This window comes from Pimephales promelas, chromosome 2 (genome assembly GCF_988280905.1).
Source record: "Pimephales promelas chromosome 2, fPimPro1.hap1.1, whole genome shotgun sequence".
In the NCBI taxonomy this organism is placed as follows: Eukaryota; Metazoa; Chordata; class Actinopteri; order Cypriniformes; family Leuciscidae; genus Pimephales; species Pimephales promelas.
The window spans coordinates 21,727,495-21,754,050 of NC_142770.1; the positions used below are offsets into that span (position 1 = coordinate 21,727,495).

Sequence of the window (26,556 nt, forward strand, 5' to 3'; positions counted from 1 at the left end):
TTATATATTCCATAAAATGCATGTTTTTGATGCACCCATGCACATGTGTCACTTGAATGCTTCTGCTGGGCTTCTTTTACACAGTTATTTTGTTCATGTCAAAACCCGTTTGGTGCAGTCCCCATTTGCGAGATCGCCTGCAGGGTGAACCAACAAAAATGTAGCAGCACATGTGTGAAAGCTTTTTTTCATTTTCGCTCCATCAGTGTGATGAAACCTCATGTCACGCTGTCACTTCATCCTGGTTAACTGTCACTCATGCGACCCCCCCCCCCCCCCACACACACACACACCCCACGGTCCACACGCTAGAAAACCGTTTCATCCTCTCACCTTCCGTCTAGACCTGGTCCATTGCAGAACGGCCATGTTTCATTTGAACTGGGTTTTCAGTGGTTGGCATGTGGTATTGCTACTGTTCGCAGAGAAAGACAGTCATGTTTCTAGCGCACTATTTGATTTGGGGCTTTGTTTAGAGACAGACAGCAAAAAAAAAAACTTTTTGTTTTGGTTTTGTTTCAACTTGCCTTGTTTTGGTTTTATAATTTTGTCTTTGTTTTGTTTTGCCTTGCCTTGTTTTAATCTTTGTTTTGGTTTTGGGTTTTCTTGTTTTTTTTTTTGATGTAGTTTAGCTTTGTTTTTTCTTGCCTTGTTTTTTTTTTTTAGTTTTGTCTTTGATTTGTTTAGTCTTGCCTTGCCTTGATTTTGTTTTGGTTTTGTCCTTTTGATTGGTCTTTGTTTTGGTTTTCCTTGTTTTTTTTTTTTGTTTTTTTTGCTTTGGGTTTTTGTTTTGTCTTTGTTTTGTTTTTGCATGGTTTGTTTTTGTTTTGTCTTTTTTGTGTTTTTTTTTTTTTTTGTCCATGATTCATTTGCACAAGTTTTGTTTCTGTGGTTAACATGTTTTCTCACCACTGTTTGCTAAGAAATTCAGCTAGGGTATCACTAGGGTCAAAACTATGGACCCTAGTTAGTTTCTTATTGCACTTTCTGTGGTTATTGTACATGATTCATCAAAATGAATATGTTAATTGTCTTTTAACAACCCCTGACATTTAAGCCATGTGAGCTTTTTATTAATGTTAACTAGTCGCCAAATATATTTTGAGCTACACTAGCTAACAGCATTTTTTACCTTTCAAAATCCTGTTTTGCAACACTATTGAAGTGAAATTTTTCGAGCTACAAGTCAAATTTGTATTTTTTTCAAACTTGCAAATTTGTATTGCTACTTTGCTTGTTGAAAATGAAAATAAACAAACTATTGATTAGCAAGAACTAAGGGGGCAATATTTTGCTACAGACAAAACAATGAATCTGGTTGAACCAATATTTACATAATTTAAGTAGCATTTATTTAAGGCTTAATATTGATAGCCACAAAAAAAAAAAATAACAACAACAACAAAAAGATTTGACATATTCCATTTTCTTTATAAAATATAGCAGAAATCTGGGATTCGGTAAGACATAGGAAATAGGACATTGTTTCTGTCTATATTATAAGAGTCATCTTAGATTAATACTGACACCTAGTGGTGTGGATGTAGCTTTATTCAGAAATATTTGTAGTAAGCATAGGATGGTTGTTTATTAGTGGTTTACTAATAGCTTTAGTAGTCTCTCAACTAGCGCTGGGTTGTTTGACCAAAAATTTATTTCACAGTTTTTTGTTTTGTTTTTTTTTGTTTTGTTTTTTTCAAAATTAAGGCGATTTTAAGCCGGGTTTATGAGTTGTTGTTTTTTTTTACTGGTCTATTTTGTTGTCATTAGTTAATATTGTGGAATAGAGTAGTGCCCAGTATAACCTAAAATTGTTATTTCTTAACGTTCTAATAACATTCTTATACAAGCAAGAACGTTAATACAATGTCTAAAAAAAATGGACGTTTTGAATGGTCCTACAACATTCAGAAATAACGTGTTTATTTAAAACGTATTTGATAACGTTTTATAAGTTATCGGGAACGTTACGAAAACGTTCTTATAACCTAAAAACTTGTAATAGCTTACATTATGCACTTCTGGCTTAATTGTGGCACTGTTTTTTTTTTCACACTCTTGTGTCAAACAGTACTAGGCTAAGCTCTGGCTGGAGTCTGGCTTACTGAAAGAAGCAAAAATCAAATTGTATCTGTTTGGCTAAGCTCTGGCTTGAGTTCGGTCTGCCAGAATATGAAAATATTTGGCTGAGATCTGGTTGGGTTTTGGTTGGCTGAGCAAAGTAAATAAAAGATCTTTGGCATTAATATGCTGTACTGTAAAATAGCAGTGAAAGATGGTGTTCAATTGGTTCATATTTTATACATCATTATAATGCAACCTAATAAATAGCGTTAATTTTGTCAAAAATAATTAAATGAAATATGTTTGTTATTGGCCTCGTTCAAACTCGTTCACCAAAATGAAGAATCTTTTTTCGTATTATTTGGTTCATTCAGCGAATGAAATTAGCAAGTTGACTCTGGAAAAGATTTGTTCATTTTGATGAACGAGTTCAGACAGGAGAGTCACGAACACGCATCACAGAACAGAGCAAGGCGAACATTTGAGCTTATAAAACTTAAACTTTGTTATTTTATTTTTTTTTTAAATGAGCGATCGTTTCACTTGATAAGACCCTTATTCATCGTCTGGAATCGTTTAAAGCCATTTGACCTGTTTACAGTTTGCACTGAAACTGTCTTTTGGACCTTGAACCATTTGGTTCCCATTGAAGTCCATTATATGGAGAAAATCCTGGAATGTTTTTCGACTGAAGAAAGAAAGACATGGACATCTTGGATGACATGGGGGTGAGTAAATTATCAGCAAAAGGTTTTTTTTAAAGTGAACTACTCCTTTAATACTTTAGCTGATGTTGATCGGTACACACATTAATTGTGACTTGCACAGATGCTGAGAGGTCATGACCCCGGGAAAGTGAAATATGTGGTGACATAGCCTGAGGCGAGGTTGCAGTGTGTTCTGCTGGGATTCACACTTTGACTCGTTCTGCATCATGTTTCCAGCAGACAGGTGAACTGTCGGGGTCAGAGTGTCTCTGAATGTGACGGTGTGTTGAAGACAACTCACACCGTATTTCCATCGTCAAGAACTTTCTTGAGGAGGTCAGCTGTCAACTGTATGTCCGCTTTCGTATATGAAGTATGAAGTAAGAATAAGCGTTTTATTTTATACAAATCGAAATAAAATAAAATAAAAAATCAGGTAATTGTACAAGTCAAACCCTCATGGTGCAAAACATGGCTTGCATCACAGGTTTAAAACAACATGGCTCCAAAAATGAATGTCTCCTGGTACACTTTCCCCCTACAATACCGTCCTCTTCCACTTCTAACGCTGTGATTGGATACAATTTTACATGGATAAAAACTCAATCCACAACAATCAAGTGATTTATCATTATGAATATATTTTTAACAAGTAATAAATTATCTTTATTCCATGTTCCAGGGAATGTTGCTTAATCTTGACATAATTGGACCAATACCAATTAGCTACAATTACAACATTGTGTCACTGTTGGAAATACGATCATTCCGTCATGACAAGGTGTTGAGTAAGGCAGATGCTAAATAGACAAATTGACAACATCAAAAATACTATATTACCCTGGGTATCTTGAAGGAACACTACTGATCTAATCAGCTTTTGTGTTAGATGGCTGTAGGCCTGATTGTGGTTTCTGATTGGTTGTTAACAGTAATTTTATTTGATGTTCATGTTGGCAGCAAAATGTTTCTAAATGTCAAGACACTCATTTGTGAAGTGCTTCTGACACTATTTTGACACTTTTGTCACTTTAAATAATCATAGAAACGGCACGTTTAAACAACGTGTGTACTTGTGGCCTAAATATCGAACAAATAGAGTGGCGCAGGGATGACGTCAAAACCCGGAAGACTAATTCAACACTGGTTCCCTCGAGATTTATCTATTGGGTTTTAGAAAGGCGTTTTACGATGTAATAATGAAAAAAAAAAAAATGTGTGTGTTAGACATTTTTATTGTGGACTTTTTTTTTTTTTTACACCATGCGTTGTGGTCATGTACAGGCTCAGGTCCACCATCTTATCTGGAGAGACAGGGAGACTAATTTTCTAATTTTAGCGTAGATGCCATTCTTTTTATAATGAAACGAGTGCATCAGGTTATGGGAAGTCTTCTCGGTTCCGGCTGACCTAATATTTAGCCTAATAGCCCAACAATCATTTTACATTATTTGAATTATAGAAATTCCTAATGTACTATGTGTGTGCCGGGTTAAAGGGATGTGTTTTTAGTCTAGATGTAAACTGACAGAGTGTGTCTGTTTCCTGGACAATGTTAGGAAGACTGTTCCAGAGTTGTGGTGCTAAATAGGAAAAGGATCTACTGCTTGCAGTCGATTTTCAATTATTAACTGCCCAGAACTTTGAGATCGCAATAGACCTGAAGGACTATAATATGTTAAAGGATTAGTTCACTTTTAAAAAAATATTTTGCTGATAATTTACTCACCCCCACTTCATCCAAGATGTCCATGTCATTCTTTATTCAGTCGAAAAGAAATTAAGGTTTTTGATGAAAACATTCCAGGATTTTTCTCCATGTAATGGACTTCAATGGGAACCAAACGGTTCAAGGTCCAAAAGACAGATTCAGTGCAAACTGCAAACTGTTCAAAGGGCTTTAAACGATTCCAGGCGATGAATAAGGGTCTTATCAAGAGAAACAATCGCTCATTTAATAAAAAAATAAATACAATTTAAAATAAAGTAGAGCCCGACCAATAAAGGATTTTGAAGGCCGATATCAATACAAATATTTGTTGGTTTTAAAATCCGATATTCCGATATATCGACCGTTATTTTTATTTTATTTTTTATTTCAGAAACTTCCAACAAAACATTAACAGATTTCCCTAACATCCCCATCAGTTTTTATAATTGTTATTCAAGCAATGTATGTCTCGTGACCAACTCAACGAGTGTTGCCAACAGGAACGTGTAGAGTGCCCTCTGGTGGACAAACTATACAACTCCAACACTCATGACATGGTTGAAGCCTGTTTCGTCCATTTTTTTTTTATATATTCATTTATCGGCCATTATAAGTGCCGATATTGATAGTTTGGAAAATCCCTAATATCGGCTGACAAATCTTTTCCCGAGTCAACTCGTTCATTTCGTTCGTTGAATCGCTTGTTCAAACTCGTTCATCAAAAAGAACAAATCTTTTTCCGAGTCATTAGGTTCATTCAACGAACGAAACGAACAAATTGACTCGGAAAAAGATTCGTTCATTTTGATGAACGAGTTCGAACAGGAGAGTCACGAATGTGCGTCACAGAACAGAGCAAAGCGAGCATTTGAGCTTATAAAACGTAAACTTTGTTATTTATTTATTAAATGAGCGATGGTTTCGCTTGATAAGACCGTTATTAATCGTCTGCAATCGTTTAAAGCCCTTTGAACAGTTTGCACTGAAACTTTCTTTTGGACCTTGAACCGTTTGGTTCCCATTGAAGTCCATTATTTGGAGAAAAATCCTGGAATGTTTTCATCAAAAATCTTAATTTCTTTTCGACTGAAGAAAGAAAGACATGGACATCTTGGATGACATGGGGGTGAGTAAATTATCAGCAAAAAGTTTTTTTTTTTTTTAAAGTGAACTACTCTTTTAAGAGCTCCCTCTACTGGGGAGCTAAAGCATTTAGTGCTTTGTAAGTAACTAAAATTCAACAACTAAAGTTGTAGTTTGTAATTCCCTTTGCATTGTATTAAACAGAGCAGCATTAATATTCTGCTAAATATCTACTTTTATAAAGGTAAACAGGTTTGAAACAACATATAAACTGACTGAAACTATTTCAATTATTCATTCATTTTTACTATAGGGAATAATCAAAACATTAAATAGTCATGTATTAGTGTAAAGTCCTTGGTGAGCAAAAACAAACTCAAATATTGATATAATATTCCTGTGACTCTGCAGATCGCTGGTCATTACTGGCCTCTTTCTGTACGAACGCCTCTGTCTGCTTGAAAGCAGGAATCATAGTGTCAGTGAACTGTGTGGGCTGGCGCATAGTGTCTGACTAGCCTGCCAAATTGCTGTTACTAAGGCAACCCAACCTCTCCAATGGCAGTCGCCGCAGAGGTGAGGGGGCGATCCGTGCGTGTGCTCGGCACCCGGACCTCTGTCCAGATCAGCCTGTGAAATGTCTTTTTACCTCGGATCTTAGGTAACTCAGCAGGGCTTCGGTGTACCAAACCTTTGTGAACGGACTGTCCTCTTCCAAAGCACTGGAGTGTTCTGAAAAGCACACAACAGGAAAAAAGATACTTATTATAAAAGCTAAATGATGATAAACAAGGTTTTTCTCATGGTTTTCTTAAACAGCAGACCTTAAACAGCAGGCTAAGTGTTTATCCCGAGAATAAAATAGATGCAGTATGATATCTACTCTACTTACAGTCCTTCCAGAAAAACACTGAGTTTTTTTGTGATTGTTGCGGGCAAAAATCCTTGATTACGTGGCCCGTTTTCTTTAAAAATGCGATGCAATTTTATGCGATGAAATTGCGGGAACTTGCAAAAATTGCGGGAACTTGCAAAAATTGCGGGAACTTGCAAAAACTGCGGTTTGATGAAAAAGAGAAAAAAAGTGATTCCCCCAACACCCTGTTCTCACTATAGGCTACTACCTAAATGTAAAGAGTCATTTCTTATTACTTTCTATGATGTAGCAAGCATACTACGTCATAGAAAGTGCTGGGAATATTTAATTTCTCATCTTGTTTTGTTTTTATTAAATTTTCAAAATCACAGAGTTTGATATCAAGTTCTTGACATTTCTTTTACACATTTTCTGATAAGTAAATTTTTAAATTAAAGTTTAATTTAAAAATATTATAATATTTTAATTTTTGACATGAAAAATAATTTGGAAAAAAAAAAAAATAAATAAAGAAAAAAAATAAAGATAGAGGGCATCACAGACATATTAAATTCCTTTAGCAGAGATACAGATCTTTTGGGCTTTTCGATTTTTTTTTTTTTTTTTTTTTAATTTTAAAGACTCAAAATACATTTTAAAGGCTGTTTTGAAATGAGCAAAGTTGGGTTTTGAGTTACTCCACTTAGTTTGATGAATATGAAATTTTCCTAATAATAGAAAAAAATCGATAACATACATTTTTCTTATAGGAAAGTCAAAATCATTTGTATGAAGATGACAAATTTAAGACAAGGTTGCAATTCATTTTAAAACCTAGAAATTGAGACATCTCATTCCAAAAGATTGAAAAATAGGGACATTCAAACAATAAGTGCACAATAGACTCTCTTTCACAATTACAAAATCAGCAATGTTTTATTTCAGACTGTAACGAGTGTAAATAAGGTGTGGCCCCTTTAAGAGCTGCGCGCTGAACTGTCTGCAGTGTGTGCGCCTCAAACACCCCATGTCGTGTGCGGGTAATTTCTGTTTGATGCTTATTCTTTTATCTTATTTTGTTTATTAAGTAACGATGTGATGGTAGAACGTGTGACAGACAGTTATACGAGTTCGATTTGTGAGATGTCAATCGCCTCCGTGAGTCTTTCTGGCCTCTGCAATAACTTCAGCTGTGAGCTATCCCGTCGCGTAATTGCGTCACTTCATAACGTTCCCATGGAAACAGGAGGAAATGGCTGCTCTTGTATGAAGCAAACGCAACATTTTTCAACTTTCTGCGAAGATATATGTGACTTTTTTTGCAACGAAAATGCGAGGATTATGAAATCATGCAAGCCCCGCATATTTTGCATGGAAATCGGCATTTTATGCGGCGAAAGTGCGGCTTATTTGAAAAAATGCGGCCCCCGCATAAATATGCGGACTTTGGCTGATTTTGCATTGAATTCAGCGATCGCATAATCGCGTTTTTCTGGAGGGACTGTACTTAACCCTAAATAAAGACTGCAGTGAGTCAAACCATCGATTCATTCAACCAGTAGTACTTGTTTTATTTCGTTTTTTTTAATTATATTTCAATATAATTTTTACAAATATATTTAAAAAAAAACCCTTCAAATCAATTTAAGTATTTATTTAGTGATTTTCACGTCGAGACATTTGTTTTTAACAAATCAGTTGAGTAAAGTATTTGCTCGCAAAGAAAGAGTCACTTGTTAGATTCGTGAATGAATCAAATCGGTTGAGTGAATGATTCAGATATTATTTGTTTGGTGATTTTAATAATTAAGTTAATCATTTTTTTGTATTCAATTATTAATTAAAACCGACATCATTTGTTTGGCGATTTAATAATTTAAGGATCTTTCCTCTTTTTATTAACAGTTTAATGGTTTTAATGATTTGTTTAAATATTTTAATGTTTATATAATGACTTAATTTTGAGTAATGCTGTTTTAATGATTTCCTTTTAAGGAGTCACTTGATTAATTTTTATATGTACTATATAATAATTTTACACAGTGCACCCACATATATTATGTAAACACAAACTTTTATTTTGGATGCGATTAATCGCGATTAATCGTTTGACAGCCCTAATTATTATGTATCGATTTGTTTAAATACTGAAATATTTATTTACTTATGTCATTTTCCATCATTTGTCCACCCACAGTATTCAAACATGTCCCAAATTCTGGTAACATTTTTACTCCAGCAAAGTTGAAATATCTGTAAATACATATGGGTGCTATTTTGTTACCTTTTTTTGTAGAAATTTCCATTGGTTACAAGCTTGTTTAATTCTTAAGGTCACATGAAATACAAAATGTTTAATTTTGTGCAAGAAAGCTTAAATGACATTACAAGTGAGTTTCAGGGGGGAAAACCGACACTATATTGTAGAATATGATGTGAATATGAATAAACATTATCACATATGAACTTAACAGAAATGCGAGCTCCCATCTGCTGTTCAAAATAGGAACAGAAGTTTAAAAAAAAAATCAATGCCATCAAAGTTTCTCCTTTTTAGCTACATCTCTTCTACTCCTCCTCACCCTCCCTCTTTCCCTCCATCTGTCTCGCTTTCTCTTATTTTCACGCCCACCATAGTGCCCACTTTGTCTAAGCAAATTTCACAAATGTCCGCAGCGGGGCGTCTCGATCGCAAAAAGACAAACCGGAATTTTCCACGAGAACTCTTGCCTGACAGCTTGTACTCAAGGCAATCCTACTCCACTTCCAGTGTATTTTTAACATTTAGCACTATTGTTAACTGGGCTTAATGATAGCACTTCAGCCTGTTTGTCGTCTCCTTTAACACTGCGCTGTCACTAACAATGGCATGATCTGATTGGTTGATTTAATAAGACTCAAAAACGACAATCGGTTTGAATTAGTCTAATGTCTCATTCACTGACAGAAAACATGTCACAAGGGTACTCTTAATTATTAACATGTTGCATTCTCTCATGTTTAATGTGTCTACAGTATAAAGCATAACACTTTTCTGGTAATAAGTGCTATGTGTTTGCTAATGCAGATAGTTTTGTTGTGGAGCATCAGAAATTCTCCTGCATTGCAATGCAGTTCTTTGAAAGGTTGCTAAGCAACTAGTTGTGCAGTTGTGTTATCAATCACTGATGAGCAAAACGAGAGAACAGGAGACGCCCGGAGATGACCTGATGGATCGCCTGAGTGCATTTGTTGAGGGGGGGTTAAGAAGGAAGTGAAATAATATATAAACTTGATCATTTTTTACACTTGATACCCAGTATTTGTTTTTGAACTGAGCCTCCCACAAGAAAAAATGTTTTATTATGCATCAATGCAAGAGGATTCAAAAATCCGATTGATCAGATTGTCTGTAGGCATCTCAAGTCGCGAGTTATTTCAATTCACATTATTACGTGTATTTGCATGTATGAATGATTCATGATTTTGTTTTCAGGAAGAGTTTTCACTCTTAAAATTCAGCTCAAAACTGTATAGTGACCCCATCTTATTTTTTTTATTTATTTTTATGACTCATTAAAATCTTAAAGATTGGATTTATGTATTCAAACTCATTCAAGTTGCAATACGTTGTGATCCAATTCATTCAAAAACACTGATTCGTTAAAGGGATACTTCACCTCTGGAAAAGATGAATGCGTGTTTAAAATGGGTCATTTATGTACAAACCCAATTCCATAAAAGTTGGGACACTGTACAAATTGTGAATAAAAACAGAATGCAATGATGTGGAAGTTTCAAATTTCAATATTATATTTAGAATACAACATAGATGACATATCAAATGTTTAAACTGAGAAAATGCATAATTTTAAGGGAAACATAAGTTGATTTTAAATTTCATGGCATCAACACATCTCAAAAAAGTTGGGACAAGGCCATTTTTACCACTGTGTGGCATCCCCTCTTCTTTTAATAACAGTCTGCAAACGTCTGGGGACTGAGGAGACAAGTTGCTCAAGTTTAGGAATAGGAATGTTGTCCCATTCTTGTCTAATAAAGGCTTCTAGCTGCTCAACTGTCTTAGGTCTTCTTTGTTGCATCTTCCTCTTTATGATGCGCCAAATGTTTTCTATGGGTGAAAGATCTGGACTGCAGGCTGGCCATTTCAGTACCCGGATCCTTCTTCTACGCAGCCATGATGTTGTAATTGATGCAGTATGTGGTTTGGCATTGTCTTGTTGGAAAATACAAGGTCTTCCCTGAAAGAGACGATGTCTGGATGGGAGCATATGTTGTTCTAGAACTTGGATATACCTTTCAGCATTGATGGTGCCTTTCCAGATGTGTAAGCTGCCCATGCCACACGCACTAATGCAACCCCATACCATCAGAGATGCAGGCTTCTGAACTGAGCGCTGATAACAACTTGGGTTGTCCTTGTCCTCTTTAGTCCGGATGACATGGCGTCCCAGTTTTCCAAAAAGAACTTCAAATTTTGATTCGTCTGACCACAGAACAGTTTTCCACTTTGCTAGAGTCCACTTTAAATGAGCCTTGGCCCAGAGAAAACGCCTGCGCTTCAGGTTCCCGTTTAGATATGGCTTCTTTTTTGACCTATAGAGCTTTAGCCGGCAACGGTGAATGGCACGGTGGATTGTGTTCACTGACAATGTTTTCTGGAAGTATTCTTGAGCCCATGTTGTGATTTCCATTACAGTAGCATTCCTGTGTGTGATGCAGTGCCGTCTAAGGGCCCGAAGATCACGGGCATTCAGTATGGTTTTCCGGCCTTGACCCTTATGCACAGAGATTGTTCCAGATTCTCTGAATCTTTGGATGATATTATGCACTGTAGATGATGATGATAACTTCAAACTCTTTGCAATTTTTCTCTGAGAAACTCCTTTCTGATATTGCTCCACTATTTTTTGCCTCAGCATTGGGGGAATTGGTGATCCTCTGCCCATCTTGACTTCTGAGAGACACTGCCACTCTGAGAGGCTCTTTTTATACCCAATCATGTTGCCAATTGACCTAATAAGTTGCAAATTGGTCCTCCAACTGTTCCTTATATGTACATTTAACTTTTCTAGCCTCTTATTGCTACCTGTCCCAACTTTTTTGGAATTTGTAGCTCTCATGAAATCCAAAAGGAGCCAATATTTGGCATGGCAATTCAAAATGTCTCACTTTCAACATTTTGATATGTCATTTATATTCTATTTTGAATAAAATATAAGTTTATGAGATTTCTAAATTATTCCATTCTTTTTTTACTCACAATTTGTACAGTGTCCCAACTTTTTTGGAATCGGGTTGTAGAAGAAATGTGGAATTATTTTTGAGTTTGGAGCTTTCTAGAAGGAGAAAAGCCAGAAAATGTATTTTTGGCTTATGTGGATGAAAGACAACAACTCCCAGAATGCACTTGCTTCGCTGCCCTAGGAGGCCACGCCTACCGGTAACAGAGCGCAGTCATTAATCAACAAGTCTAGGCTACTAGTGATGAGTCTGCCCGAAAATGTGTTTCGAGATCGCCCAAGATGTCCGGGATTCGGCTTTTGCGTTCTACAGTCGCCATTCATCATGTTTACTGTGGCGAGTGAGGGCCGCGGGAGAACGGCGCGAGACCTGTGGCGTGATTACCGATGAGCGACACCTGTGAGACGCACCGGTTTCGTATCTCTCACGGAGGAGCGGGGATTTTCTTAGCAATTTCAAAACGCACATCAACCGAACACTTGTTTAGCGTTCATGTAAACACTAAATTCAGATTCACCAATCAGAATGAATTCAGTTAGATTGAAACAAAACCTGTGCATGTAAACAATAAATGGCGACTGCAGAAAGAAAAGCTGACGGCCGGATGGTAACCCCCACTACTCAGCTTTCTCCACAGAACAAGAGCCTGCTAGCTTAGCTTCCAAAACAAGATGGCCGACACTATGTGTTCATTCTGTGAGATCGCACCCTCTATGGGCGGGTTAAGAACATGCGGGACAGACCCGACTACTGACTGTAGTTTTTAGCCTCTGGACAAAAAATCCTCAAATTTTGCGTCATTGGAGGATTTTTTGTCCAGACAAAAAAATACTTAAATCTCTCGTCTCAGGGGCATATGAGGGTGTAAAGCACGATAATTCGAAAATACTACAGGTTTTCTACTAATACTAATGCTAAATACTTAAGTATCCCCTGAAGTATCCCTTTAAAGAACAAAACGAGTGAGGCATTGAATCATTCCCTCAACTGAAGCACTGCATGAACCAAGTCACTTGTTGACTGTAACTTTAACGTTAACTCCGGTTGAGTCGCCTGACATCTCTACCTACTGTTTCTAAAGTGAAATTGAGGGCATATAAACATTTCAATGCCTATAACTATATTTGCTGAATGGTCACGATCCACAGTTCTGCCAGACCAGCGCCGAGTTCAGAAGACGACCAAGTAAATAGTGACATTACAGTGCAAATTTAATGATGTGAATATTTTCTAGACATAAATATTTTTGAATTTTTTTTTTAACTTTATGTATTTGATTATTCTTTCTTACCAGGTTTTTCAAAAAGTCTAGTCACAATCAATCACAAAAATCTATACAATGATCATATGATTCACAAATAACCAGCGAACGCCGTGACGTAATCGTGACATCAGCACAAAAAGACATAGACAGTCCTAAAATGTAATTATTGACATTATACTAAATGATTCTATGATGATATATGAAGAGTTCAGATGCAAAAGCCTCTAAATGCCATTTGAAATTTTCTTCTTTAATGATGATTTTTATCAAACTTGTATATTTAAGTTCAATAATTTCACTTAAATAACAATTAATAGGTAATTATCATTGCCATTTAAGTGAAATCACTGAACTTAAATATACAAGCTGGATAAAAATCATCATTAAAGAAGAAAATTTCAAATGGCATTTAGAGGCTTTTGCATCTGAACTCTTCATATATATATATATATATATATATATATATATATTATTTAGATCTTTTAGATTAAATAACAATTTATATTGTAATAAATATTATATACATTTCTTGTTTATTGAATTGTTGTATACAATCAAGATAACACTTGCAATCAGGCTGTTGGTCAGAATATCAGTATCGGTGTTACCAAATCGCAACCATGCCTATCTTTTTTGTGATATTGCCTCATTAGTGAAAACCAACCTCTTCCAGATGGAAATGCTTACATCAAGAAGACATTTAACGGATACATGTTTGCAAAGATCTCCAATATTGTATGAGGGACAGTGTGATGATGGCTGCACAAGTGTGACGGCGGAATGTAAGGTGTGTAATACAGTGTTAAGCGAGCCTCTGGGCTCGGGATGATGATTCACACCGAGTGACTCATTCTGCTGGAACATTCCGGTGAATTCTGGCATAAAGGAGCAGCGTGTCCAACAGGTTTACAACAAGCAGATCTGGGATCGACTGTGCTTATATTTAGAGTCACAGTGACAAAAGATAGGTTGGAGGAGGGCTGTATTTTTAGCTTTATTTTTGCCGGTCACGTCTCAATACATTAGCGAAGACAGCTCGTTCAACCGAGCTTTTCCATCAGAGATTCTGGTATCAAGTTCGAGTGTGTCAACTCCTACCTACAATCCCCTGGATTCTCTGGCCCTTTCGTGAAGTGAAATTGCAGATATGGCTTTCTTAATGAGCTTGGCATATATCCAGTCACAGCAGAAAGAGTCCTGTTTAAAAGTTTTGTGAGTGTTTCGCGCTGTAAACTTTGGTAAAACGACCCACAGATATGGACAAACAAGAAAAAGACCTCATTGTCTACTGCTTCAACCCATTTTTTCCTCTATCAAAGGATAGCTCTCTCACAGTCTACTCATAATGCATTGCAGTTCATTCCGCCCCCACTCATCACATTATTATCCAGGACCATTTGCAGCATATTTGTTGGAGCCGTTTCAGTCCAACCGTTACATATTTTTAAAACACAATGTTCCCAGTTGAAGCCGAATCTTGCTCTCGGATTTTCTCCAAAGCTTTTAAAATGAGCTGAGATTCTAAACTGCATGTGTATAATTTGGTTTTAGAGGCACTAAATGCAGTTTGCTTCTTTTTGCCAATCAACCTTTGTTGTGAGTTTAGGGCGGGGCTACCTGTTTGATCAACCAATGGTCGATGGGGAAAGTGTTTGAAATAGTTTTTGAAGTTCTGTTTGGTGGTGCAGAAATTACACACCTTCAAGGGAATATTCTTCCTGCTTCCTGTCTTTTTGATGTAAGTTTGATGACATTTTTCCCAACTCATCCTCACCCATACTTCTTTTTCCAAGTTCCCCAACACTACCCATAACACAAAAAGTTGCTTGGTTGCAAGAGGAAATTCACTTCCACAATATGGATCCGTTTCAGCATCAGTGCCACACTGACTGACTGGTTCTTCGTAACAATATGGCCGCACAGATGCCTCGCTCAGCTAGTGTGGCTTCTTGGGGATCTCTTGCTGTTTTCAAGGACTCGCACAATTTGTAATGCCCATCCATGAGTGAGAATATCAGCCTCAGGATCTGACAAAGCCTTCCTGGAATCCATATTTGAAACAATCGGATAGCTGCACCTGGATTGAATAGCCAGAGATTGTGGGATTTAGAGCAGCAACATGTGCCTAATCACAGTATGATTGTAAATGGCGCGTGGTAGTTGTCAGCTTGCCAAAATCTTGTAAAATTAGAGTGGTCATGAAAAATGTTTGAGCCTATCAAATCAGTGGTGTTTGCTTAGGAAACGTATTAAGAGATGTTAGAACATGAATGATACCCCAAGTCATCATAATGATTGGATTTGGATTTTTTTTTAAATAATGTTTATAATGAAATGAATTTACAGCTAAATTTAAGCTAAGACAGCTTCCTTTGGACATACACTATCAGTATTAATCCATACCTTGCTAAATTTTGAATAATTTTTACAATCAATGCTCCCCTATTTTTACATTTTAGATTACCGTTATCATTATCTAATAGTGTGTGCACACCAAAAGCGAGTTTAATTATTTAAATTATTAGAATACATATCAAGTCAACCCAAAGATGTGAATAGGTGCGAATTGGGCGACGAGGTTGCCATAAACGCTTGACATTCGCCTCAATTCTCAACACAAGTTGAAACATTTTAACTTGGGTGTGAATTCACATGACATGTTGTCACGCAAGCCAATCAGTGAACAGTTTATTGACAAGTCTGTCCACTGGGAACCCATCATCCTCAAGTAACGCTGGAAGACGGTAAAATTTAGTTGTGCCTCTGCATGGTGCTGTGAACACAGACACCTCAGCATTTGGGACTTCCTCAACAGGTACAGAGCAGCAATAGTAGTTATCTCCAACATGGTTCATGACGGTAAAAATGGCAGAAAGAAATGTTGTTGTTAATGTGCGTGAAGACACTCCTAATGGCCATGTGACATGGAAAACAAGAAACATTCCACGAGTAATCCAGAGCGAGTAACACGTTGAGAATATTTTTAAATAAGAATAAAGAGTTTTACGAAGGATGTAGTCGACGTCGACTGATTGGGGATCTATTGAACAACCAAATGGAATTCACATCACACACTCCGCCCCTGCTGCGGCGGGTATAAATACGGAAGTGGATACACACACTAGTTGCTTTTTCGCTGAAGACCCGAGCGTAACTCGGAGTCAGCGGTGGTCCAGCGGTAGTGGCAAGGGGACTATGCCCTCCGTTCCCTCATTCAGGGAACGGTGGGTTGCATACGAAACCAGGACGTTCCCTTTCAGTCGAGAACGTCAGACGTAGTCAACCATTGAAAACGCAGCTAAAACTGCCACCTTCCAGTGCCTAGACAAAGCTTCCTGATCCCCCCCATAATTTAAGTCAGGGAAGGGACAGGACTTCCCCGTCACTGCTGTTCCTACAGGCCCACTGGGAAAGCGTTCCCTGTGCATGGAAGGAAGGGACGCTGTGGAAGCCACATCCTGCCCGAAGGGAGGTAACGTGGAGAATACACATATAAACTGGGCGGAGACCGGGTACAACATATGGAATGTCACAGGGGTGGCTCCAGCCTATGACGGGGAGAGACTCAACCGGACAGTGACATGGGCTCGCCGCAGGGAGTTGTACCATGGAAGAATACACATATTGGATCATCATAGGGATCGCAACATATGGACCCCAGCCTAACACAGGTTTCACAATGCTTTTGAGTGGTAGGCCTAACACTGGGCGTTCCACCAGGTCCGATGTTGGAGGGGTGCGGAGGAAATCAACAGGGTTCGGTTAAAGGAAACTCAACTGGAGCAAAAATGGTGCACGTATCCAGTCCATAGGAGGGGAAAGGCGTAGCAAACCGACACTTCGAACGGGCTCACGGTGAACTGGCTTCATGAGAAGGGAGCCCACGGGAAGCAGCAGTTCGTCTATAGGTGTCGCCCAGCCCCCATCTCTAGAATATCTGTCAGCGAAGCGCTCAGTGTCAACGCCTAGGTGGGCAAAATTCCTATAGTACTCAAAGACGATTGGCTCCCTGGCGTGATCCCCATTCAGTCGACGTTGACTATGTCTGACGCTCTCGAATGAAAGGGAACCTGGTCAAAAGTCAATGGTGCGATATATTTATTTTTTTGTTATTTAAAGAGCGCTTTAGTAATATGCGCCTATCCCGTAGATGGTCTGCTTGTGCGCTTTAACCTTTTCCGCCCTAGAGAAGCGTTCCGTTAGCCTGAATTCTTGTCGGAATATGAGTCTGAAACTGTTCCGTAGGACTTTGATTGTAAGGCGAGTCTTAACTGAACCAGGAGAAGAAAAAAAAACCTCAGCACTCAATTCGATAGTCGGTAAAACTTCAAACAATCAGAGCAACGCAGTAACTCAACAACTTTGCATAGCGTAGTTTTCAACTATATAACTTACTTATTTTAGAAGTTAAATAACGAGTGTTGCTTCTTTAACTTACTCCTCCATGTGTGCGACCAAACGAGAAACCACAACAACCACAGGCTTTTCATTACGTCCCATATTCTTAGCGACCGTCAGAGCCAGCTGTTAAGTTACACTTTTGCCGAATCATGAAGGAAGGACGGCAACGATATCTTTCCGATCGACAAATGCCTTGATTGCAGTTTTCTGTTTGTCTATTAAAATTAATGCGCTGTCGATTTATTTCACAACAGACGCGACAGCGGAATCTATACATCTCAATTCTCCAGCTGCAGTCATCTCTGAGGGAAACCAGTTATAGCGCTCTTTGATAACGTGATGATAACGTCCCTGCAGATCATCTGTCCATCATCGTACAAAGCCCGCCCTGGCAATCAGATTGGCCCGAATGTTTCTTGTCTGATCATAATTACTCCTCAATGGATCGAGTCCAGACCGAATTTCCCGACCAAAAAATGTTGTGGGCGGAGTTCGGGCTGGCATCCAGGCTAGCGTTCCGTTTTTCTTCTTGCAAATTCTGCCATGTAAATAGCGAATCCGCCATGGTGCGAGCGCAGCTGGCTTTTAAAGGGAATGGGAGAAGAGACTCTGACCATACACTCGATTTTTTTTAAATAGGGCCCCATGACTTTCACTAAAAGTTCATCTTTAAAGATTACATACTCTGATCCAGTGGGAAGGCTAGCGCTCCTCTATGTATTCGATCTATGTTTTGGGAGTGACGGCTCTGGAAATCATACTGACAGCGGTTTCCTCCAATGGCAAGCATCCCTGGCAATGCCTCTGCGTTTCTTCAGAGATGGCGAGGGAGGGAGGAAGGGAGTGTGTGTGCGTGTGGGCTGCCGAGAGCTTCACACAGCACTAGTTAGGTAACTCCAATACAATGAGGGAAAGAAAGGCAACTTCAGGAAGAGGGAACGCAATCACATACGCTGTCCAAAATAGATTTGCGATAAATTAGAGTGTGCGAGAGAGAGAGAGACAGTTTCTACATGCATACTGCCCGAGAAAGCATGCGCTTCTGTTTGACGTGGGTGGCAGCGTGTGTCTGATTGCGCGTGTGATAGAGAGAGAGAGAGAGAGAGAGAGGGAGAAACCAGTGAAAGAGGGATCGAGGTATTTGACAGCCTAAGATTTCCTCATGTTTAGAGCGGCTGCACTGGAGCATTTTGCGAAGAGACATGTCGGTCTTTAGCGGTAAGTAATTTGAGATCATATAGTGCCTTGATGCGCTTTGCAAGGTATGCTGGACTTGACAGAGTAGATATTGTGCTTATTAGTGTCAGTTGCATTCAGGCCCGGGGTTATGACCTTAAAGCACGATGCTTTCTGAGGGTTGCTTTGGTACATGAAGCGTTCGTCTTTTGTTTGGAGTCACGATATCTTTTATTCTAATTTTCTCAAAAGTTTAATTGCACTTTTGTATGGAAAATAAAGCATTTCGCAAAGCGAATGCATGGTATCCACTAATATTCAAGTCTTTTTTGCTTGTTTTGAAATATGTGGGAAAGTGGTCATGTTGGGTTTTTTTTATTCTGTTTAAAGGAATATTCACCCACAAATGACAACTGTCATCGTTTACTTACCTATGTTTTTCTTAACTTGTTTGCAACAAATTTAGTTGCTCTTTATAATGGATATTAAATAGGAGCATTTCGCAAGACAGTATTCGCAAATTTGATATCTTTTACGCTTGTTTCATGATGGTTTGTTTAGTTGTTATAGTATGTTGGGATTTTAGGAAAGTTCACCCAAATGACCATGCTGTCTTCAAATTTAGTTGTTTTTTTGCAAAAAGAGCATTTTGGCATCACTGATTTAATTGAATACAATTTAAATGACTAATTCAAAAAGATGAGTTAACTCTTTGAAATAGTCTAATAAATCCTTTACTGAACTGAATCAATGGGCTTTATGCCCAGCTGCACTACTTCCTGAACTTCAGCCAGCTCCTTGTTTCCTGTCTGCCATTATTGGTCAAATTGATTAATTCAGGTGTACCTGACCTCAGTAGTCATGGCAACAATAATCAGACACACCTGAATTAATCAATTTGGCCAATAATGGCAGACAGGAAACAAGGAGCTGGCTGAAGTTCAGGAAGTAGTGCAGCTGGGCATAAAGCCAATTAGCTGAATCTAGTACTGAATCACATCTGACTTACTAACCTGCAAGCTCTGTTAGATAAACACGAGGATGATTTTTTTTTAGGTGGACTGGCCCTTTAAGAGCTTTTTGTATGTATTCATTTAGCCAAAGCTTTTATCCAAAGTGACTTGTGGTTGCACTGGTTAGCAGCTCCTTCTCCTCGTGTTTCCAAGAAACTGTTAAGCAAATTATAAAGTATCACTTTAAAGTGTTTATGGGTACTGGAGGTGGGAAGATGTTTCACCTTCTTCAGGTTCCTGGACTGGATCTTTAGACACATATTGGGATATATATATATATATATATATATATACATACACACTCTTGTTAGATTAATCACGAATAATCGATTTAACAGCGCTAATTAAGTGAAGCATGAAAAGTAGAAATAAGTACTTTTAGAAGGTACAATTTCTGAAAAGATTTTCTTACCCATGAAAAGCTTGTCTTCAAAATGCTTGGGTGTCATGGGTAGTTGCCAGGGTGTCCCTTGTGGTTGCTAGGGTGTTGTATTTGGTTGCCAGGGCCATTGCTTTGTGGTTTCCAGAGTGTTGTGGGTAGTTTTTAGCGCAGTATGAACCATTAGTAATAGTAATAGTAATTTCCAAAAGCTTTTCAGTTTGAGTTATTAATCATTAAAAATAATTGGATAAAACATTTTTCAAAAGAATCAAAAATCACTACTGTCATTGGAAGAATGAATCGGTTTTTCAGACTTGAAAAGTGATAGTGATATTTAGTTTATAACTCAAGAAAATAAGTTAGTTATTATAAGTCTAATCTGGACTTTTTGACTAAATCGCTTTGATGTTTGTTGTAAAACGATTGCGTGAAATGCAGTTGTACATTTATTTTTAACTATATTACTCACAGTATAAAATAATTGAATATAAATAATTATACAATATTAATTTATCTACATTTTTGTGATATCATGAAAAACTTGCCTGCATAATGCTTGGGTATCATGGGTAGTTGCCAGAGCGTTATTTGTGGTTGCTAGTGTAACCCCTCCCATCCTGCTCGCCCTGCTCCGAGCGGGACTTGAACTAGCATCTCCGGCATGGGTGGCGGCAGCGCTAACAAGGACGCTAAAGACCTTAGTCTCTTGAGGTCATGGCAATGAGGTTTCCCTGCACAGCTCTCACTAACTGGCCTCTATTACACGCAACCTCCTAAACCTCAGACCCACCCGGGTCACGGCACCAATGTGACCCCTCTGGTCCCCGAACCCGCGCCTCGGGCATGGGAGGCGAGCGTGTTAATAAAGACAGCAGTCTCTAGTGCACCTCGGTCAGGGCAGTGAGATTTCCCAGCACAACTGACACTAGACCTCACACCCATCCGGGTCACGGCACCAATGTAACCCCTCCAGTCCTTCTCGAACCAGTATCTCTGGCTTTGGAGGCGGGTGCGCTAACAAGCTAACAAGGACTACAGTCTCTAGTGTGCCTCTTGATTTCAGGGCAGTGAGGTTTTTCTGCACTGCTGATACTAGTTGGCCTTCGTTACACTCACCCTCCTAAACCTCACACCCCTTCGGGTCACGGCACCAGTGTAACCCATCCATGTCCTACTCGCACCGCTCAGAGCGAAACTCAAAGCAGTGTCTCCGGCATGCGAGGCGAGCGCACTAACAAGGACCCTAAAGACCACAATCTCTAGCGTCAGTCACTAGTGGGCCTCTTGAGATCAGGGGAGTGAGGTTTACTTATTAGCTTGCTTCCGTTACAGTAGGATGTAGTTGGTTGCTAGTACTTTGCTATGTGATTGTCGTGGTGTTTGGGGTTAGTTTAGAGAATAGTGATTTCCAAAGGCTTTTTAATTTGACCGTAACTTTAAAAAGACCTGGTTCAAAGGAATCACTTCAAAAGAATCAGATAGTGTTTGAGTTTAATCCTGAATTTTTTGACAAACTCGCTTGTATGTTTTTTGCTAAATCAAAGAAGTGCTGCATTTTAAATGGCTTGTTGCTGGTCTCTGAACAGTTTGTTGCATGTTTTCTTTCTGCGAAATCACCACTACTGTCTGAACTTCCCATATGGTCTGTCATTTCCACCGCCCTTTGTTGACCCTGGAGCAAAGACACACAAACACACACTGACTGAATGACAGCCCTGCTTGGCAGAGTGGAACTGCGAGGAAAGTGAGATTGCGTGCCCTGAGCAAAGGTCATGTTGGGCCATGAGAGGTTTGATGTTAGTGTGTTAGCCAGTTAGTGCACATACACACTAAGTCACACACTATCTTATATCCACTGCATTATCTACCTAATACCTCCATTCTCACATACTAGCATACTCACACACATGGTCTTTTTGAGTTATTTTGGAACATTTTATGCTACTTGACTGTGTTAACGTGATACTGCCCCAGATAGCAAACTGACATTGAATCAACGTGGAAATATGACATCTAAACAACGTTGATATGACATTGTTTTGCTCATCGAATTAACTTTGAACCAACGTCAGACGCGTCATTCTTTCAAAACTAACGGAAAATCAACTTGAAATCAATGCATTGTTTCAACGTTATGAAAGCAAACCAATTTTCGATTGGCAATTTTCGAATTTTCGCCGCGTCTGACGTTGGTTCAACGTTAATTCGATGAGCAAAATCAACGTTGTTTCAATGTCATGAGAGACGACGTTTCCACGTTGATTCAATGTCAGTTTGCTGTCTGGGGCAGTACTAATAATCATCTCAAAGTTTTGAAGCTTTCCAGGCAGGACCCTGAAGTGTTAACTGTAAAAACAGTCATACTGTTTGAAAATGTATCAAACCTTCAACCCTGAAGTTAATGTAGCATTTCAGTCTCAGATATTGCAGCTTTCCCATGAGAGAGAAATATTCAGACAAAATAAACGTTCTTTTTCCTTAAAAAATTAAAGAGAAAGTCCTGTTATTTTGCATCAGTATTGTCATTAGGCCATTTACCGATTTGCCCGCATTTTATGAATTGCGTATTACCATTCTTCTTTACGTCTGCTAACATATCCTCATCTAGTAGTCATTTACTATCTGCTTTCTGTCCCTTAACAAAACCTGAACGTCAAACGTGTGGTTAGAAAGAGCCCCTCTGTGTGGGGAGATATGAGTCGGCTAGCGCAGGTGAGCGTTAGCATTAGCACCCGAAGGATCAGCAGTGACTGTACAGAGTGTGGGCGAAACAGTGTGAGTCACTCCATCACTGACTGAAGAGTCTCAATTGGAGGACACGGAAAGCTAATAAATGGCTTTTCATGCTTTACAAATTCATGTTCTGTGTGATATGTCCATTTTCTGTTAGATAAACATGTTAGATTTGTTCTCATTTGTTTTTAACACTAGCTTAATTCATACTTTCTTCAAAATGACAGTTAGTCCACTGTAACCAATTCCATGCTGACTAGCATGTTCTGTTGTGTTGCATATATTCTGCTGATAAGTGGTAACTGAGTATCTAGCAATGGTTAAATACACATTGATGGCCTAAGACACGAAACGAGCAGTTTGTGTGAGAAAACGAACAGTATTTATATCGTTTTTACCTCTTGTAACCACAGCCACAAAGCGCCCTCGCCCTCAGATCACTTGGACGTGGCTGTGGTTACAAGAGGTAAAAACGATATAAATACTGTTCGCTTTCTTACACAAACCGCTCGTTTCATGTCTTAGGCCATTAATGTGTATAACCATTGCTAGATACTGTGGATGCATTGACTGAGAGCTGGACATGGTAAAATGTGTTTCAGACACCTTGCACTGTAGCTCAATTCGGTCTCTGTATTTAAAGCCTGTGAGTCATGCAGTTGTGGAAAGTGTGATAAATACATGTTCTTCACACGGCTCAGTGGCTCCTCTTCCCACACACTCACAAACTGTTCTTCAGCTGTATTCCCTAAAGCACAGACCACAAATGGTGCTTTCGATGTGTGTCTCCATATAAGCTCTTCGGCTAAATCATCCCACTACAAAAAGTAGTGGTAATGAATATTTGCTATATATATATATATATATATATATATATATATATATATATATATAGTGTCCAACAATCATGGTATGATGATCAATGGGCGTCAATGGATATGAAGTCAATGGATTCTTGCAGGGTAAATTCTTGTTTGTAGGTGCTCAAACTCCCATAACTTTGGGGCTTATTGGTTTTACAATTAAGCAGTCTCAAACGCATTATCCATGGAAAACTACTAGAGATTTACTACTAAAACAGACTCACTAGTCGTGAGGTTTCTTTTCCAAACACAGTCTCTGTTTTGAATACCCTGCTGAAATATCAATGTCAGTCCTTGAAGTACTCATTAATTGACTAGGGACCCTATAAGTGGTGTAGGATCCTGATGGATTGTGAACTAGATACAATCCATCTTTCAGAAAATGCAGAGGAGGCGAGGTTCTTGCTGTTGGGGTGTGGGGGAGGCTGTCAATCTGAGCTTTTATTTCAGTTAAACCTTAAGGATTGATACAGGTCTCTTGACAGCCAACTTAAAACAATCATAATCGCATTATACTGCAGCGGCTGATAAATCGTTTTTTCATTGGGGTAAATGGATTGCCATGATCGTGCGTTCTTGGAAGGAGAGAGAGCAAGAGCAGTGGAGGGTGGGTGAACCCCACACTGTGTGCTAAAATCTACTTGAGCCAAGATCCCGAAATACCTTTTGTGGCAGCCATGGGGAAAAGCTAAGCAGAGACATCATGTCTTTCTCACCCCTTATGGCATTGGGCCTGGCTTTTGTTCACACTGCGCCGTTCCGGGACTGATTCCGGCAATGTTACTACTGTAGGTCCCCAACCCAGTATCGATGCCGGTATCAATCCCGGGTCGTGTTTGCGTTCACACAGAAGGTGTTCTGGCAATTTCCCGGGATCAACGCACTGTGTGAAAGGGGCCATTGAGACACAGTCAGAAGTTTGATAAAGTGTTAGCCGATAAAGTGTTCGCTTGTACTGAAATGAGTCGATGGGTGAGAGATTAGTCGAGTCTGACTGGATTGTTAATTTTTATGTCAGTCAACATGATCGGATGTGTTTGGGTCGCAAAGATGAGTTTAGAGCAATGCAATGCTACTTTGCTCCTAAACCCATAATGCCTTAGACTGAATTTTTCCACTGTAAACTGCATAGTGAAAAGTTGTTGGAGTAGTTACAAAAGAGTAACGGGTTATCAAAGCAGGGGATAATGGTAGCAATATAATACAAGCATCTTTAGACATTACATTTGACAGTAATTGTCTTGATATGTATTGTTGAAGTTACAAAAGAGATGTTTTGACAGCTGTAGCTGAATTTAGAGATGTAGCATCTTGGAGAATGGTGTTAGGTTTCTAAAATGTATCCCCCTAGAACTTCACAACCAGATTTGTCGTTTGTTGGGTGACTAGATGAATAATCAGCCATTAAAAACGTCCTTACAAAGTACATCAATGCTCCTTAACTAGCCCAACCAACTTCAGCACCGTAGGTCCACCAGCTAGACCAGCACTAACCCGTATAAACCAGCTTGGATCAGTGTAGCTAACAACAGGCATTTATACATACTTGTCTAGCTAGCATGGATGTAAGTTTCCCCACCAATGTCAGCCAACTTCTTCAAAAACACAATGCTGTTCCATCAGCTAGAGGATCCCCAAACTGGCTCTAAGCAATTTTTACGTTTACATTTATTCATTTAGCTGATGCTTTTATCCAAAGCGAATTACAATTGCTATATATGCCAGAGGTCACACTCCTTTGGGGCAACTAGGGGTTAAGTGTCTTGCTCAGGGACACATTGGTGTCTCACAGTGGATTTGAACATGGATTTCTCACACCAAAGGGATGTGTCTTACCCACTGCGCCATCATCACCAAGCGATGCCCGAACAGAAAGTGGACTTGTGATGTTAAGCTGGTCATTGAGAAAAAAACTTGCCACTAAGACTTGCCGGGAAGGATCTGAGAGGACTAATTTGCCACCATGAGTAGGGGGAAGCTATCAGTCCCTAGAGCCAGGAACAGTCAGGGGAAATGGCTACATCCAGTACATAAGTCCAAGTGAGTATAACAGGGAATTTGATGGACGTGGCTTTTAGATGAGAGTGTCCAAATCCCATCTGGTTTCACCAATAACACACCGTGGAATGAAATACTGACAGATGTACATGTGGGTATCCAGGGGCACATTTTTGTGAAAGCTCTAGACAAACATTCTTTGTTTGCAAGATCATGTCAAACTCAAGTCCTGAGATGTTTCGGTGATGGAGGGCGCTGGAGACCGCACACACAGCCGGCACAGCATGTCGGTTTGACAGACGCACAGATCTGTTAGCTGCGTGTCTCCCTGAGGACAGATGAGGGAGTCATTATCAACCATCATACACAAACTTGAAGAGGAAGCCTTGCGGTTTGGGACATGTGCTTAGATGATGCTCAGTGGTTGTTCCACATCTTTGACTATCTGTGTCTTTGATTATCTACAGTACTGCAATTCCAACATCATTCGAAGGCAGCATAACACCATTCTCACTGACGGTGATTTGTAGCAGGGCGACCTGAAGTCATTTATTTCAGTGACTCAAAAACAAAGGGGAGATAATTATGTACAAATGTGAATGCTGTTAGTGTGATTGTCCCATAAAGGCTAATTCACACTGCATCAACAGACCAACAGACATGTTTGTCTGGTTTTGTTGGATCAGTTTGTTACTCCGTCATCTCTGGTGCCTAATAATGCTAGCTGAATATGATGCAGTCTTTGAATAACTAGTGAATTTCAAGTAATAAGGTGTTCTGAAGGACTATGGTATGTATAACACACAACTACTGTATATTTGCCTAGTCAAAGTTGAGACTAGTTTGTCTTAAGTGAATGGATGAAATAAATATTTGCCTTTCTTGTTCGTTTTTCTCTCCACAGAAGCATAAAGTAGACCTCTTTTACAAGCTCCGTCACGTGATGAACGAGTTGATTGATCTGAGGCGACAACTGCTTTCAGGCCACCTGACCCAGGATCAAGTCCGGGAAGTCAAACGGCACATCACTGTACGACTGGACTGGGGCAATGAGTGAGTTA

The 26,556-nt window shown here is 39.0% G+C and overlaps 1 protein-coding gene across 9 annotated transcripts in view; it reads left to right on the forward strand.

The window, feature by feature from the left end:
- dock3 (dedicator of cytokinesis 3) overlaps positions 1 to 26,556 on the forward strand; it is a 230,941-nt gene that overhangs the window by 109,376 nt on the left and 95,009 nt on the right. For 8 of the 9 annotated variants that reach the window (XR_005622340.2, XM_039668620.2, XM_089117902.1 and 5 more), the window contains one exon: positions 26,400 to 26,548. Coding sequence is in view for 8 of the 9 variants with exons in the window: in XM_039668620.2 (XP_039524554.1) it covers positions 26,400 to 26,548 (149 nt within the window). In the remaining variant the exon portion in view is untranslated. Of the gene's footprint in view, positions 1 to 18,236; positions 18,549 to 26,399; positions 26,549 to 26,556 lie in introns of those variants that run through there. The other variant, XM_039668626.2, reaches the window with a different exon arrangement.